Genomic DNA, 15,417 nt, shown 5'->3' on the forward strand with positions numbered 1-15,417 from the left:
GATCAACCGCCTTTACTTTTCCCCAACTAATGTCAGGTACCCATTAGAGCTGAGTGGACTCAGAGGCGCCCAAAGATTCCAAAGTTGAAAATCCCAGTCTTCACCAGGATTCGAACCCGGGACCCCCGGTTCGGAAGCCAAACGCTTTACCGCTCACACCGCGCCTCCCTTGGCCTAACTGAAGTCTTATAATTGATGTAATTGTTTTGAAAAGGCTCAATCTCTTATTCGAATCCTCAAAAAAAAAATAAAAAATTCCGCAATAAAAAAAATGTTCAGGAAAATGAAGTTTACAAGATTGCCATTCGTGTTAAATTAGGTATAACTTATATTGCATACTAATTAACTAATTAAATTTTCTCTTTAAAAAAATGCTTGCATAACTGATTTTAAAAATTAAAATTTTTGGATTTCAGAACAAAAAAGTAGCCGTTGCATCAGTACTTTGAATGGTCTAAAATATTGTGATGTCGGATTTTCAATATCTTTTATAGTTTACAAGATCTAAACGGGACGGACGGACAGAAGGACAGACATTTCGCACAAAACTAATAGCGTCTTTTCCCCTTTCGGGGACCTCTAAAAATACTACTATAAGTGACATTTCAGACTTGTCACTGTTCGAGATGGTGTTTTTTTCAAATTGCATGTAGGCCCTACTTGGTTGTCTTGGGCCCATTTGTATTGGTCCATCAAAAACTAGAACTCTCTCTTAAAATTAAATATTCAATTGTGGTTTCTCTTGTCCATATCTGAGATTTAAGCAGTTAAAAAAAAATAAAAGTATTTTATTTTTGGAAGTTGAGAAAAAAATGGAATAAAGGAAAGGAGGGAGGGGAAAATGGGGGTGGGGGGATCTTCAAACATTGTAATATCCTCATCTATTTTCTGTAGTATCACATTTTGAGAAACATTTTGATAGGGCCTAAAGCTAAGTGCAAGACTCGTGAAAGGCTTATTGGATAACTGTAGGCAATCTTTGGATACAATCGAAGTGGCAATCCATAGATGATATCATGCAATGCTCAAAAGTTTAGAACACAAAATTATGACCATAGCCAACAGGGTTTTAAAAGGGACATCAATATTGGGGATGAAAAACTGATAAGAGTCAGTAGTTTTAAATACCTCGGAGCTATCGTCTCAGGGGAAGGAATCAAACTAGAACTACATGCCATAATTGCACAGTCCAAAGCAGCACTTGCAAAACTCAAAACAATTTGGAATACAAAGGCATGGCCTTCCCGATAAAATCAGACCTATCTTGGACGCTGACAGCAGAACTAGCAATGGAATCGAGATGTTACAGAAAGATTCTGGGAATCATCATACAAAGACCGCATCACACACGAAGAGATTAGAAGCGATTGGACCTCACGTTGACCTGCTAACTAATGTCAAAAAAAGCAAACTAAAACTCAGGGCTCTCAAAGACCTTCCATCAGAGAACAGTATCAGGAAAAAGAAGAAGAGGCAGACAGAGAAAGCGATGGGAATACAACATAAAAGAATGGACGGGCCTGTCATTAGATTCTATCCAAGGCAAAAGAGAGGAATGGAGAAACACGGTCATAAGATCTTGTGTAGTGCCCCAACAGTCCAACAGACTAAGGGATAGGTGAAGGTGAATGCTAAATAAAGAAAGATTTAGACGTCATAGACAAGCCTTTCAAACAAACCCGATCCTAAACGAGGCGGACGTCATGTGATGTCAAGTAATGCCATCTTCTTCTTCACTATAAGTATAAGTGGGAGAGTGTTTTGGCACAAAAATAATTGAAGTTTGTTTCGCAGTTCTAAAAAAATGTTGACTTCTCTAACCAATACTGTTGTCTAGCATATAACACCACATATAACTCGCTATTTTACAGTAGTTTCATTCTAAGTTAATTATCGCATTTTTAAAAGGCATTCCATCATTTAAAACATAACTTTAGTGTCCAAATGCTTTGAATGATGGCTTTCAAGACTGTTTCTAGTTCTATATCCCATAAAAATGCTGTCGCTTAAACTATATTATTCATTCTTAAGATTCTACCAAGCACGTAGCCAACATATCAACAGGACACGCATCATGCAATGGCAACAGATTTCGGAGGCACGTTTCGCCGAAATAATGTTTTAATATTCGAAAAGCCCCAAAATAGCTCTCCATTGCCGAAAGTTTATTAAAAGTGGTGGGGCGGCTTGACTGGGTGGCAAGGAAAGGGAGGCGGGGTGCGAGAAGAAAATCTCATTATAGGTTTATTGATCCGAACCAAAAACTGGCCCTGAGAGGCACTGGGAGGATGTAAGACTATGTACGTAGATGTGTCATTCAGAGCATTGTTAGAGATCGGCGGAGAACACAAAAAAATAGGAGGGGGGGGAGCATGCATCTTCACTAATTTTATTGTTTGTTTCCCCAGCTAATCACATCACTTCTCTCTGTCTGGCCGGCCCCTACCGCCCTCTTTCCAACGTTTTCGGTGTATCAAGTCTAACTTTGGCCCAAAACTCTGGAATGTAGCCCGTCTGTTTAGTGGAAGAAAATGTTGACCTGTGAAATCGTATTTCCGGTCATCAGGGTTGACAGTGTACTCGGATCTCCGATAAAATAAGACAAAAAGACATTTAGGTTCTAAATTTACAGATCACCGCATAAAGACATCTATGTTCTACATACACAGATCTCTAAGACATAAAGACATCTATGTTCTACATACACAGATCTCTAAGACATAAAGACATCTATGTTCTACATACACAGATCTCTAAGACATAAAGACATCTATGTTTTATATACACAGATCTCTAAGACATAAAGACATCTATGTTCTACATACACAGATCTCTAAGACATAAAGACATCTATGTTTTATATACACAGATCTCTAAGACATAAAGACATCTATGTTTTAAATACACAGATCTCTAAGACAGAAAGACAGCTATGTTCTACATACACAGATCTCTAAGACATAAAGACAGCTATGTTTTATATACACAGATCTCTAAGACATAAAGACAGCTATGTTTTATATACACAGATCTCTAAGACATAAAGACAGCTATGTTTTATATACACAGATCTCTAAGACATAAAGACAGCTATGTTTTATATACACAGATCTCTAAGACATAAAGACAGCTATGTTCAGCATTGAGTGATAGGTAAAGACACACACACATACGAAGATGCTACACACAAAACTGAAAACTATTTCGGGCTTCAATTTTCTTTACAAAGACATTTGACCGTAAGAGCTTCACAAATAATCTACAAGCCAGCTCTGTCCATTTATCTCTGTTTCCAGCCAACCCAAAGCCTCTCATCCAAAGCCTCTTCATGCTTTCATATTTACCCAATGGTAGAAGTATGACAATATTTATACAACGATGTGCATTTTCAAAAGTAAATGTATTTTTAAATTACATTTTGGCTATGTTATGTTAAGTTTTAAAGCAATTTTCATTAATAGCGTCAGAAAAAGGTTTAAGAAATGATAAATAAGCAAAGATAAATATTGGAATGACCCTGGGTTTGAATACAAATCATGTGAGCTTAATGGGAAATAGTTTGGTACATTGTCAAGAATAACATTTTTACAAGTTCAAACTTTAAAGTCAAAGGTCGACTACAATCAATAAACTAAGAGGCTTTGATTATTAAAAAACAAAGCAACAGCCCAGAATGAGTTTAGTATTATCTCTCTAGGTGACCACATCCACTTTTCTCTGATCTTTTAATACATTGGTCAAATCAAATAGTTAACGCATGAACTTCTTGGAAAGTTGAGTTCTCTAATACAGGAAATATACAGACATAATTTAGGTGTGTCTAACGGCAACTAATAGAAGCTCTAATTAATTCTAGACATTTGTATATTAACACGAGTTTCAATCGTAATTCTTCATGCACTGCGAGGTTATGAAAACTTCGTTTTGATTTTAATCTTTCACTAGATTGCATACAAAGGCAATCAAGTAGAATTGTTTAGAGAAGACACTCTCACACACACACACACATTGTCCAGCCAGGATGTATCATCGATCTCCCAAACTCCCAAGACCTAGACAATTAAATAGGGATGACAAATAGCTTCTTCTCTCTTGAGCAACTTGGAAACAAATGGCCAGTGGTGGTCTGTGCAGGCACGTTTCAATCAATGCTGACCGTTACAAGAAAAACACAAATACACAGACACAGGAAACCCAGACTATAAGAATATAGACAGTGGCCAGAAATACATTTGATCACAAAGATTTATTTTTATATATTTCGGTAAATACATTGATAATTAATAATAACATAAGGATTTGAAAAAGGTTGATAGACCAAGTACACAAGTGTGTTATCATTGCAAAGGTTGATAGTCGATAGACCAAGTACACAATTGTGTTATCATGGCAAAGGTTGATAGTTGATAGACCAAGTACACAATTGTGTTATCATTGCAACTAAAAATGAAAAAAAGTAGTCGCCTGGAGAAAAAACTTACACTGAAAATAAATAAAGTTTGAAGAAAACTTATTGAAGAATAAAAGTTTTGTTTTTTTAATGTCAGAAACTTCCATCCAACACAAGCCAGCCTTAGGATTAAGCACTACTGTTGACTGGCTAGCAAGAGAAGAAATAGAGAGCGTTGAATAGCATCGTTTTGTCCAACTCAATTTTACCAGTTAATATAGAATTGCCCAATTTTTTGTTGATTAAACATATTCGCCAAAAATAGAGAAACTTTTATTTGAACAACTGGAATAAATCTGGACAACTGGGAGTTAGCATAGCTTCTTTAAGTCTGAATTGATGTCATGTGATGTGTCCTGTGATATCTGCATAGCAATAAAGCAGAAGTCTTTGAACTTTGATAACAAGGCAATATACCCGATAAATAGTAGCAAAGCACAATGACCTATTTATATTAACAAGGCGGTAAAGTCTATAACAGCAACAAGGCAATATAATAACAATGCAATATAATAACAATGCAATATAATAACAAAGCTTGTCTTCGAGTCCAAAGATTAATGAGGAGTGCAGTATTTCGCGTGGCTACGCTGTCGCAGCTGCGACCTACATACTTTGCCACACCCACCGCAGAAATAACCGTTGTAACAATGCAGTATAGACTATGTATAATAACAAGGCAGTAAAGTCTATGTATTAGTAGCAAGGCTTTATAGGCTACGTATTATTAGCAAGGCTTTATAGTCTACGTATTATTAGCAAGGCAGTAAAGTCTACGTATTAGTAGCAAGGCAGTAAAGTCTACGTATTATTAGCAAGGCAGTAAAGTCTACGTATTATTAGCAAGGCTTTATAGTCTACGTATTATTAGCAAGGCAGTAAAGTCTACGTATTATTAGCAAGGCAGTAAAGTCTACGTATTAGTAGCAAAGCAGGGTAGTCTATGTATAATAACAAGGCAGGATAGTCTAGGTATTATTAGCAAGGCAGGGTAGTCTATGTTTAATAACAAGGCAGGATAGTCTAGGTATTATTAGCAAGGCAGGGTAGTCTATGTTTAATAACAAGGTAGTAGAGTCTAGGTATTATTAGCAAGGCAGGGTAGTCTATGTTTGATAACAAGACAGGGTAGTCTAGGTATTATTAGCAAGGCAGGGTAGTCTATGTTTGATAACAAGACAGGGTAGTCTAGGTATTATTAGCAAGGCAGGGTAGTCTATGTTTAATAACAAGGTAGTAGAGTCTAGGTATTATTAGCAAGGCAGGGTAGTCTATGTTTGATAACAAGACAGGGTAGTCTAGGTATTATTAGCAAGGCAGGGAAGTCTATGTTTAATAACAAGGCAGGGTAGTCTAGGTATTATTAGCAAGGCAGGGTAGTCTATGTTTGATAACAAGGAAGGGTAGTCTAGGTATTATTAGCAAGGCAGGGTTGTCTATGTTTGATAACAAGGCAGGGTAGTCTAGGTATTATTAGCAAGGCAGGGTAGTCTATGTTTGATAACAAGGCAGGGTAGTCTAGGTATTATTAGCAAGACAGGGTAGTCTATGTTTAATAACAAGGCAGGGTAGTCTATGTTTAATAACAAGGCAGGGTAGTCTATGTTTAATAACAAGGCAGGGTAGTCTATGTTTGATAACAGGGCAGGGTAGTCTATGTTTAATAACAAGGCAGGGTAGTCTATGTTTGATAACAAGGCAGGGTAGTCTAGGTATTATTAGCAAGGCAGGGTAGTCTATGTTTAATAACAAGGCAGGGTAGTCTATGTTTAATAACAAGGCAGGGTAGTCTAGGTATTATTAGCAAGGCAGGGTAGTCTATGTTTAATAACAAGGCAGGGTAGTCTATGTTTAATAACAAGGCAGGGTAGTCTATGTTTAATAACAAGGCAGGGTAGTCTATGTTTAATAACAAGGCAGGGTAGTCTATGTTTAATAACAAGGCAGGGTAGTCTATGTTTAATAACAAGGCAGGGTAGTCTATGTTTAATAACAAGGCAGGGTAGTCTATGTTTAATAACAAGGCAGGGTAGTCTATGTTTAATAACAAGGCAGGGTAGTCTAGGTATTATTAGCAAGGCAGGGTAGTCTATGTTTAATAACAAGGCAGGGTAGTCTATGTTTAATAACAAGGCAGGGTAGTCTAGGTATAACGACAAGATTGATTACGAAGTAACGACTTTTAATTTTGTTTATCTCTTACTGATCACTTTTTTGTTTTTCTTGTCTACCTACAGGTGCGATCCAAATTAAAAGACCATGGAACTCTGCGCTACCAATTTTCTTCTCATGGGCATTAACTCAAGCTAGATCTATAGGCTGGCTTGAAATCAATGACTAGAATGAGGCAATCTCGGTTTAAAGACTGAAATTGCGCTAAATGTCAAATGCGGAAAGCAGGCGTTCAATCCTAGTTATGGCCGGTGAACGTTGGGCTATTGATGGAGGGAGACACGGCGGGCCGGCGCCGCTCACGTTGTACTCGCAGGTCGGCGTAAAGAAGCGGAGACAAAAATCAAACGCCTGTAAGTGCGTCCTGTGCTGTGGCATGAGGCGAAGAATAGGCGGGCTCCCTCCTCGTGTCGCCCAAAGTGCCTCTGATTTGGTCCGGAGAAACAGATTGGAAATTAGCGAACCCTGGAGCCATACTACTTCTGTCGGAAACAATGTGGCGTGTCCTTGTACTGAACGTTGCACGCGTACAGCTTACTGTGATTCTATAGATGAGTGTCATCATAACGTCTACCATTCCAATACAACAGGCGAGTGTGGAGCGGGCTCGAGCGAGACAAATACAACACGTTCCAGGGAACGCCTGCCACTAGTGTATCTTAGCCAAACAACTACTGCAGCGGGATCACCATGCGGATCACCAAAGCACGTGGGTAAGCGTGAGTTTTTATTCACAGTGGTGTTTTATTGGCTCGTGGGTCACGCTCTGTTGAGTTCGAACAGTGTAGTTCAGGGTGCCGCGATTCCATCTTCATCTTATTTTTCATCAGCATCCTCCTCCACGAGCCGCTATCAACTTGTTTCTCCAGCGCTAAACAACGACACCATATTCATTTTCTTTAACCCATCGTCCATCCACGACCTAAAGATCAACACCCGCCAGTTCGTCTACTTTAACTTCACGCTCTACACCAGACAGAACAGGTTAGGGTTTGCCAAGGGCGCCTACGACTCCCGGTCGAGCACTACCAGATCTATACCAGCTTCTTACAACGACCACCACTTAGACTCCTTGGTGACCATACCAGAAACTGGGGAATCCACATTGTCCCCAATCACCAAATCATCCATCTTCGCTAACAGCAGCATCTTGCTCAGGTCTTCACTGACATCTTCTTCATTCTCACCTACAACAACTTTGACTTCGCTAAAGGATAACCACGGAAACAGGCCTGTGGAGAGGCTGCCCAATGCCCCGAGTTACTGGGTCATGATATACTCGGATGATGACTCTATCGCAAGACCAATGCCCAATGGCTGGGCTGCGGGCCATGCCGATGCCAAAGGAAGCTATATTCTAATGGCTGTATCCGCTGGACGCCAACACAATTTCTCTGTAGAGGCTCGTCACATAGGAAGAGTCACCATGTCTGTAGCTGTAGTTGGAGATAAAGGAATACCTCAGGTAAGTGGGAACGACACGCTATGTTTTAATAGGGGAATCTCTTAGCTTCAACGCCATAATTGATCATGATAATTTTATGATTCAACAGACATCTCTTTGAGAAATAACACACTAAGAGGGAAAAAGAAGAGTAAGCTTTATGGAGAAGTAAGAGGCGATAAAATGGAAATTAAAGGGAGAAAAAAATTTTGAAAGATTTTGAAATAAATAGACAAAATATACATCTCAAGGATGCTCTATTAAATAATGCCAACTGGAGGTTTCAAATCAAATTCGACTCGGCATTGTTTTTAAGTGCAAAAAATGTGATTTATAAAAGACTTATCACTACTTCCGTATTCTGTACACCGTATACACCAAAAAAAAAAAACCCAAAAAACTTGCTAATTGTAAATTGGTCGCCAATTATGAAATCCCCCATGCCATCTAGACTGTGACTTATAACCAACGTCCATTTTGGGCTTGAGTTACTTCTGAAGTCTGCATCTAACTATAGTGACGTTAACTGACTCCTTTTTCTCTTGATTCATAACCATGAATGCTGTAATTTGTACTTGATCAGCTAAATCAAGCCAAGCTTTGAAATTCTTTGTTTGCTATCACAATTCTTGTATCAACAACTGATGGTTAAAATTATATATGTTTAGTACAGTCGATCTTTATATGGGGTATACAAGAAGAGAGGATAATAAATTGTATATATACATACACATTTATATCCCATTTGTTATAAAAGAGTACTTTACTCATGTTGACAATTACTGAAATGAAACAGTATCCCATGGTATTTGACCTTCAGCTAGTTTTGTGTCAGCTGACTGACGTAGGTTTGTGTAGAAAATGTTTCCAGATGGAGAATTTCAAGACGAAATCAATAAAAGTCATGCTCTCTTTCTCCATCCCTTTTCTTCAAACATCTGACAGCATGAGCCTCTTTCTCGATTTGTTCACAATTGGGGACATAATCATAGCTGAGAACAGACTATTCATTTTTTTTTTTCATTTCTCTCTCTACTAGCAGTGGTAGTAATGGTGAAGAAAAAAACAAAAAAACTTGAGAAATGTGTGAGAGTGTGTTGCATACTAACTAGTATTAAATACTGTTTAGTCAAAAAAGTTGACAATATCAACTGTTACATGAAATCATTCAAAGGCATCAAAGTCATGTTTCAATACATTATTCCCGAATGTCAGTGTCATGTTTCAATACACCAATTTTAAATATCAATGCCATATTTCAATACGTCATTCCCAAATGTCAGTGTCATATTACAAAACATAATTCCCAAATGTCAGTATCATGTTTCAATACATTATTCCCAAATTTCAGTGTCATGTTTCAGTATATCATTCCCAAATGTCAGTGTCATGTTTCAATACATCATTTCCAAACGTCTATGCCATGTTTCGGTATATCATTCCCAAATGCCAATGTCATATTTCAATGCATCACTCTCAGATACAAATGGCATATTTCAATACATGATTCACAGATGTCAATTTCATGATGCCAATGTTGTGCATTGAATTATCCCAGACCTTTAACAGTTTTAGCACGAACATACTTTGTCATTCACTACTTGATAGTAAATACTTGAATTAATACCAATGGCCAAACGGACACAATAAAAGTTGCTCTGGTTCTTGAGAAGTCGAACAAATCGGCCACTCAAGATTTGTCTGTATATTTACTGCATTAGGCCGAGTAGATTGAAGTGTCTAGAAACAAACATATTTGGTTTATAATCATTGCATACTTTATGATGTTTTTTTCCTTTCTTTATTAGCCGTGTATTCTCTAGTCTAAGATTCCAACTAACTTCATTGCACAGTGGTGACCGCTGAGACATTCACATTCTTAAATTGGCCTGGATGGCTACACTTTTGTTTATATCGAATGATATTGTAGTATGGAGGTCTGAATGATGTTTTTCTATTTTCTAACTTTTGATCCTAACTTAACCTAGCTTCCTAATAGTGAATGAAATCTTGTTTGACTGCTTTGTAGCCTTCATGTTTGTCCACGCTGAATAAAGAAAGATGTTAGTGTGGAGGCCAAACATTGTGTAGACAGTTTCTCAGTGTTACTCAACAAGGAGGCCTATAGAAATAAACCTCTTCATGCCAATGTTTAGAAAAATGTTTTCTGACTAGAACTGTCTCTAAGCGTAACTAACATACATACATAAACTAACCAGTGAGATCTCGATAAAGAAATGACTGAAGTAGGTCTATTATATAATTATTATTTGAAATTATTTTTGAAATTTTTTTTTAGTATTTATGATAAGTATTATAAATAGTACTAGTAACATCACAATTTAGAAAATCATGAACATTCCAAAAGCAAATAAAAACCAGAAAAGCCTAAAGCAATTTAAAAAAAACAAGGTTACAAAAGACAGTTTTTGTGGAAACACAAACTCAAATTCCACACAAACTCAAAATCGGCCCCCGAAGTGGTCCACCCAGGCAGGCTTTAATATTTTCAGAAAGAACATCCGAATGAAATTATATCAAAGACAAATGAGAGATAAGAATGGAGAAAGAAGGTTAACACATCTTGTGTAGTGCCCCAACGGTCCAGCAGATCAAAGGATAGGTGAAAGTGAATGTAAAGTTAGATGTGAACCTGGCCTAACTAGTTCCCCTTTTAGACCTTGTGGTCTATAGGGCAGATGATGTAAAGTTCATCTGTTTTTGTGGCTTACGGTTAACGAGGGTGTCATGTAGCCATCACAACCACCAACCGCCTTTACTTTTCCCCAACTAATGTCAGGTACCCATTAGAGCTGAGTGGACGCCCAAAGATTCCAAAGTTAAAAATCCCATTCTTCACCAGGATTCGAGCCCGGAACCCCGGTTCGGAAGCCAAGCGCTTTACCGCTCTGCCACCGCACCTTCCCTGGTATAACTGATGTCTTATAATTGATCTAATTGTTTTGAAAAATGTTCAATCTCTTATTTGAATCCTCAAAAAAAAAAAAAAAAAATTCCGCAATAAAAAAAAAAGTTCATGAAAATGAAGTTTACAAGATTACTATTTGTTTTCAATTAGGTCTAACTTATAATGCATACTAATATAATTAGCTTTTTCTCTTTAAAAAACTGCTTGCATAAGTGATTTTAAACATTAGATTTTTCGCTTTCAGAAGAAAAAAAAAGTAGCAGAACTTTGAATGGTCTAAAATATTGTGATGTCGAATTTTCAATATCTTTTATAGTTTACGAGATCTAAACGGGACGGACGGACAGACATTTCGCACAAAACTAATAGCGTCTTTTCCCCTTTCGGGGGCCGCTAAAAAGACGAAGACAAAACTCAATTATTTGTCAAGGCCACTATTCATTCGCAGCCATTCAAAGACAGTGAGGTACTATACAAGCAGATTACGATGTAGGCATGTAGAGAGCAGTCAAGAATATTTCTTTCTTTCCACTCAGGCTAGCTATGTCCAAGCCGTTGCTGCCACCCAGTATCAAGTGACCACAGTCCGAGGGGAAAGGACAGCAGATATTGTGTTCAACAGTGCAGCCGCGGCCATCGCCATAATCATCAGTTTCGGCATCGGAGCGATCACAGACCTGGACAGCCTCAAGAGGCAACTCAAGTATCCAGTGGCACTGATTATTGGCTTCTGTTGTCAGTTTATAATCATGCCCGTGGTAGGTCTGTCTCGTGACATTGTCTTGTTTGTGCATGACCAAGCAGGGGAAATAACCACAATTCATTGTCAAATTGCAGCAGATTCATAAACTAGGAGTTAACCTAATCCTGCATACCTAGCAGAAGTACAAATATTTGGCTGTAATTAAAACGATGGGTAGAGTTGGTTTTGAACAGGGTTTGCATTGCATTTGTAAACGTTAACATAATTATTTTAAAAAAAAGCTTATATTAGCACATTATATCGAGTGTACCAATTAATAAAAAAATCACTACAATACTGCGACACCAGTAAGCTACAAAAGCAAATGAGTGGCTACTTATGTCCCTACATATAGCCTACTACATCTACTAGCTTTATTTATCCTGATAGGTTGGTAAATTTAAACATAAACAACTTCAACCGTTAGATCTAGACATTTATAATCAAGCCTCCTTATTGTCCATGTGTAAATGATTAGATCCATTTGTTTAAATTACTGATTGACTTAATTAGATCAACATTTAAATTTCGACATTGTAAAGAGAAACGAGAATAGAGGAACCGGAAGTTGATGTAAACTGAGACCTCTGGATTTAGACCTAGATGATCATGTAATCAAGACTCTCTATTAGACTTGGGTGGTCTCAGAACTCTACCTTCGGAAACAAACAACACAATCAATAAAAAGGCACGTTTATCAAAGACTTTACCCGTTCCAAGCCTCGAGTTAGATACACGTAGGCTGTAATAAACTTTAATTTAAAGGGACGTCTGCTAATCTCCAAGGTTAAGAAAGATTGAGAAGAGGTTGAACTGTTTTCTTTAACACGTTTAATTTAGCCTTAATTGTGATCAGCCCTATTTATGAGCGCGGTGTAGACTTTGGACACAAAGACCAAACACATTTAAATTTCAATAATATCACAAAATGCAAGACACAAAACAAGTGACAGTTTGGTTTCATATGTAGAGTGTGAATGTAATGCAACTCAAGCTATGAAAACAAACAGAGGGATACTGAATCTAAAATACTTGCCTCCCTTACTACACTCAAATTTATTTATAGCACAATGTAAATCTTGGTATTAATGGGACTCTAAAAAGTAGATTCATTTAATATTTAATATAAAAAGATCATCTACATACTTAGAATGACATAACAAACCAGAGCTGACCAGAAAACTAAAGTGAACGTTACATGGTCAGATCGGTCAGTGGTCCAAGTTAAGTTTGTAAAGTAGCAATGACTGACACGACAGCACAAATCGATACAGAAATCAATAGTAGATCTCGAGGATGTCAAATTCTGCCTTACCAACAACCACAATAACAAACGAAGCTCATTAATATTCAATTGGAGGAAATGGTTCTAATCATGCTGGAGACATGACCCCAAAACGAGGCAGCATTTAATATGCTCTCTATATAGAAGGCAGCATTTAATGTGCACAATAAAAAGAAGCAATAAATGTGCCTTACAGGAGGCACCTTATAATGTGCCCATCGGAGGAGGCAGCAATTATTGTGCACTGTTGATGACAGGAAACTAATATGCAACAGAGAATGTAGCAATACATTTGCATTTTAAAAGGCAGCAGGTGTTGTGCACTGTAAATGGCTTATGATTCATTCGTAGAGAAAACAAAAACAATAGATATTGAAAAGTGTAGTTTTTAAATAATTAGAAGTATATTCTACGGACGTACTAAATGGACTCTGAATAAGAGTATGAATATAAGTACAACAATGGATAGAAATAAGAGCGGACACAATTGATTGATAAAGTTCTAACTCATAGAACTTCACGAAGTATTTGTGCACAGAAAATAGTCATAATAATAACGGCTATGTCTTCGATTCCGAAGTTGAAGGATGAATTCAGTGAATATCAATGGACACATAAAAACTTCAGAAAGTACTACTGGACACACACACAAAACTTCAGAAAGTACTACTGGACACACACACAAAACTTCAGAAAGTACTACTGGACACACACACAAAACTTCAGAAAGTACTACTGGACACAAAAAAAACAAATTTCAGAAAGTACTACTGGACACACACAAAACTTCAGAAAGTACTACTGGACACAAAAAACAAATTTCAGAAAGTACTACTGGACACACACACAAAACTTCAGAAAGTACTAGTGGACACAAAAAAAAAATTTCAGAAAGTACTACTGGACACAAAAAAACAAAACTTCAGAAAGTACTAATGGACATAAATAAAACTAATTTATACATTGGATAAAAAAAATATATAAAAAGTGATGTGTAACAATGATGACTGTACTATTGATAAAGAGTACGATGTAACTATTGTTACACTATCATAACGTGAAAGAGATGTGTAACGACTTTCCTTCTATAAGTTTCAAAGTGCGATGTTAAAATGGTCAAACCAGCCTAGAGCCAATGTGAACTGCGCACTCATTTCAGCTATAATATTGAGAATTTTTTTTAAAAAAGGTATTAATGGACAGAGCAACACTATAGAATAGCTATCTCTGTGTACAATTGAATAAAGAAAGCAATACATCAACCAGTGTTACTTTACAGAAGATTATCACTTGGAACATCACTTTATCGGTCCACTCCAGACTAAAATAAATGAAATGGGAGGAACACAGACTAAGGTACCTCCATAACTCAATGTGGACATCCCTTAGTGAGTCATTCACATCGCTGACTCTTGACATAATACATTCTACCAATGATTTGTTCCTATAGATAGTAGAGAAGTAGAACTGTAGGAGCAGAAGCCTCAATCTCTGTGTAACACACAATGTCTCTACTTCTCGTTAAGACAATCCCAATGTTCTTCCCTTCCACCTCTTAGTGTCTACTGGTCAGAACACTTTTTCCTTTCCAGTTAGAACAGTTGACCCAAAAGCTTCTGGTTCTCCACAGACATTGCAACTTAAAAAAGCAATGAGTCCGAGTCTCTGATAATCTGTCATGAACGTTGTCTTCAATTCCAGTCAGGGTCGATACCAATCAAAAATACAAACTTATCTAGACTTAAGCGAACAAATGCGAATATTCCTAAAGAATACGACTTCGACAAAAGCTATTTCTAAGATGTCCCTCTTCATTCGAATTGTGTTTACTACATTTATAACCATTCAATGTTTTAAAAGCCTTTTTTCAAAATATAAACAGAAGAAAGTAGGAAATATTTCTTCAAACAAAAGTAAATGTCAAACTGGGAGAATTTCTTTTCCTCTTGGATCACTAGAGCATTCGGTCCAACTTTATTTGGACCCCCTACAAAGGCTATACAAAGTGATCTACGCGAGCTGTGCGTATAGATCTAGATCTACTCTCGCTCTAATGAAACCTGCTAGGGAAAAGTGCGCCAAAACGTTTTGTTTCCTGCCTCGTGTTCAAAAGATTCCAAATATGGCCGTCGCGTAGGAGGCAGAGACGAGGAGATAATTACGTCAATCTACGAAATAATCTTAGCGAGCTGCAGACAGGGCAACAAATATTGTTTCCGCCCGAAACTTAAGGAAGATAATTGACTCATACATAGGACTCTTGCGTGAAGCCTTGGGGGGAACAGCGTTCTAGTCCCACGTGGCAATAAACAAAAATGAAAGGTCAGCTGCAACAGTGTTTGTTTTGACCCACTTGTGAATGGAAAGAAGGGGCACAACTCTACAGCTAAAACTG

At 37.4% G+C, this 15,417-nt stretch overlaps 2 protein-coding genes across 3 annotated transcripts in view; one reads left to right on the plus strand and one right to left on the minus strand.

Moving 5' to 3' along the window:
- LOC106065376 (trafficking protein particle complex subunit 13-like) overlaps positions 1-15,417 on the minus strand; it is a 90,253-nt gene that overhangs the window by 54,920 nt on the left and 19,916 nt on the right. The gene's annotated exons all lie outside the window — the stretch shown is intronic.
- Positions 1-15,417, plus strand: part of LOC106065362 (uncharacterized) — a 54,176-nt gene that overhangs the window by 24,359 nt on the left and 14,400 nt on the right. For both annotated transcript variants that reach the window (XM_056030444.1, XM_013224149.2), the window contains exons 2-3: positions 6,688-8,087; positions 11,532-11,753. In XM_056030444.1, coding sequence (XP_055886419.1) covers positions 6,831-8,087; positions 11,532-11,753 — 1,479 coding nt within the window. In that variant the 5' untranslated portion in view covers positions 6,688-6,830. The remainder of the gene's footprint in view (positions 1-6,687; positions 8,088-11,531; positions 11,754-15,417) is intronic.

This window comes from Biomphalaria glabrata, chromosome 5, assembly GCF_947242115.1.
Source record: "Biomphalaria glabrata chromosome 5, xgBioGlab47.1, whole genome shotgun sequence".
Classification (NCBI taxonomy): Eukaryota; Metazoa; Mollusca; class Gastropoda; family Planorbidae; genus Biomphalaria; species Biomphalaria glabrata.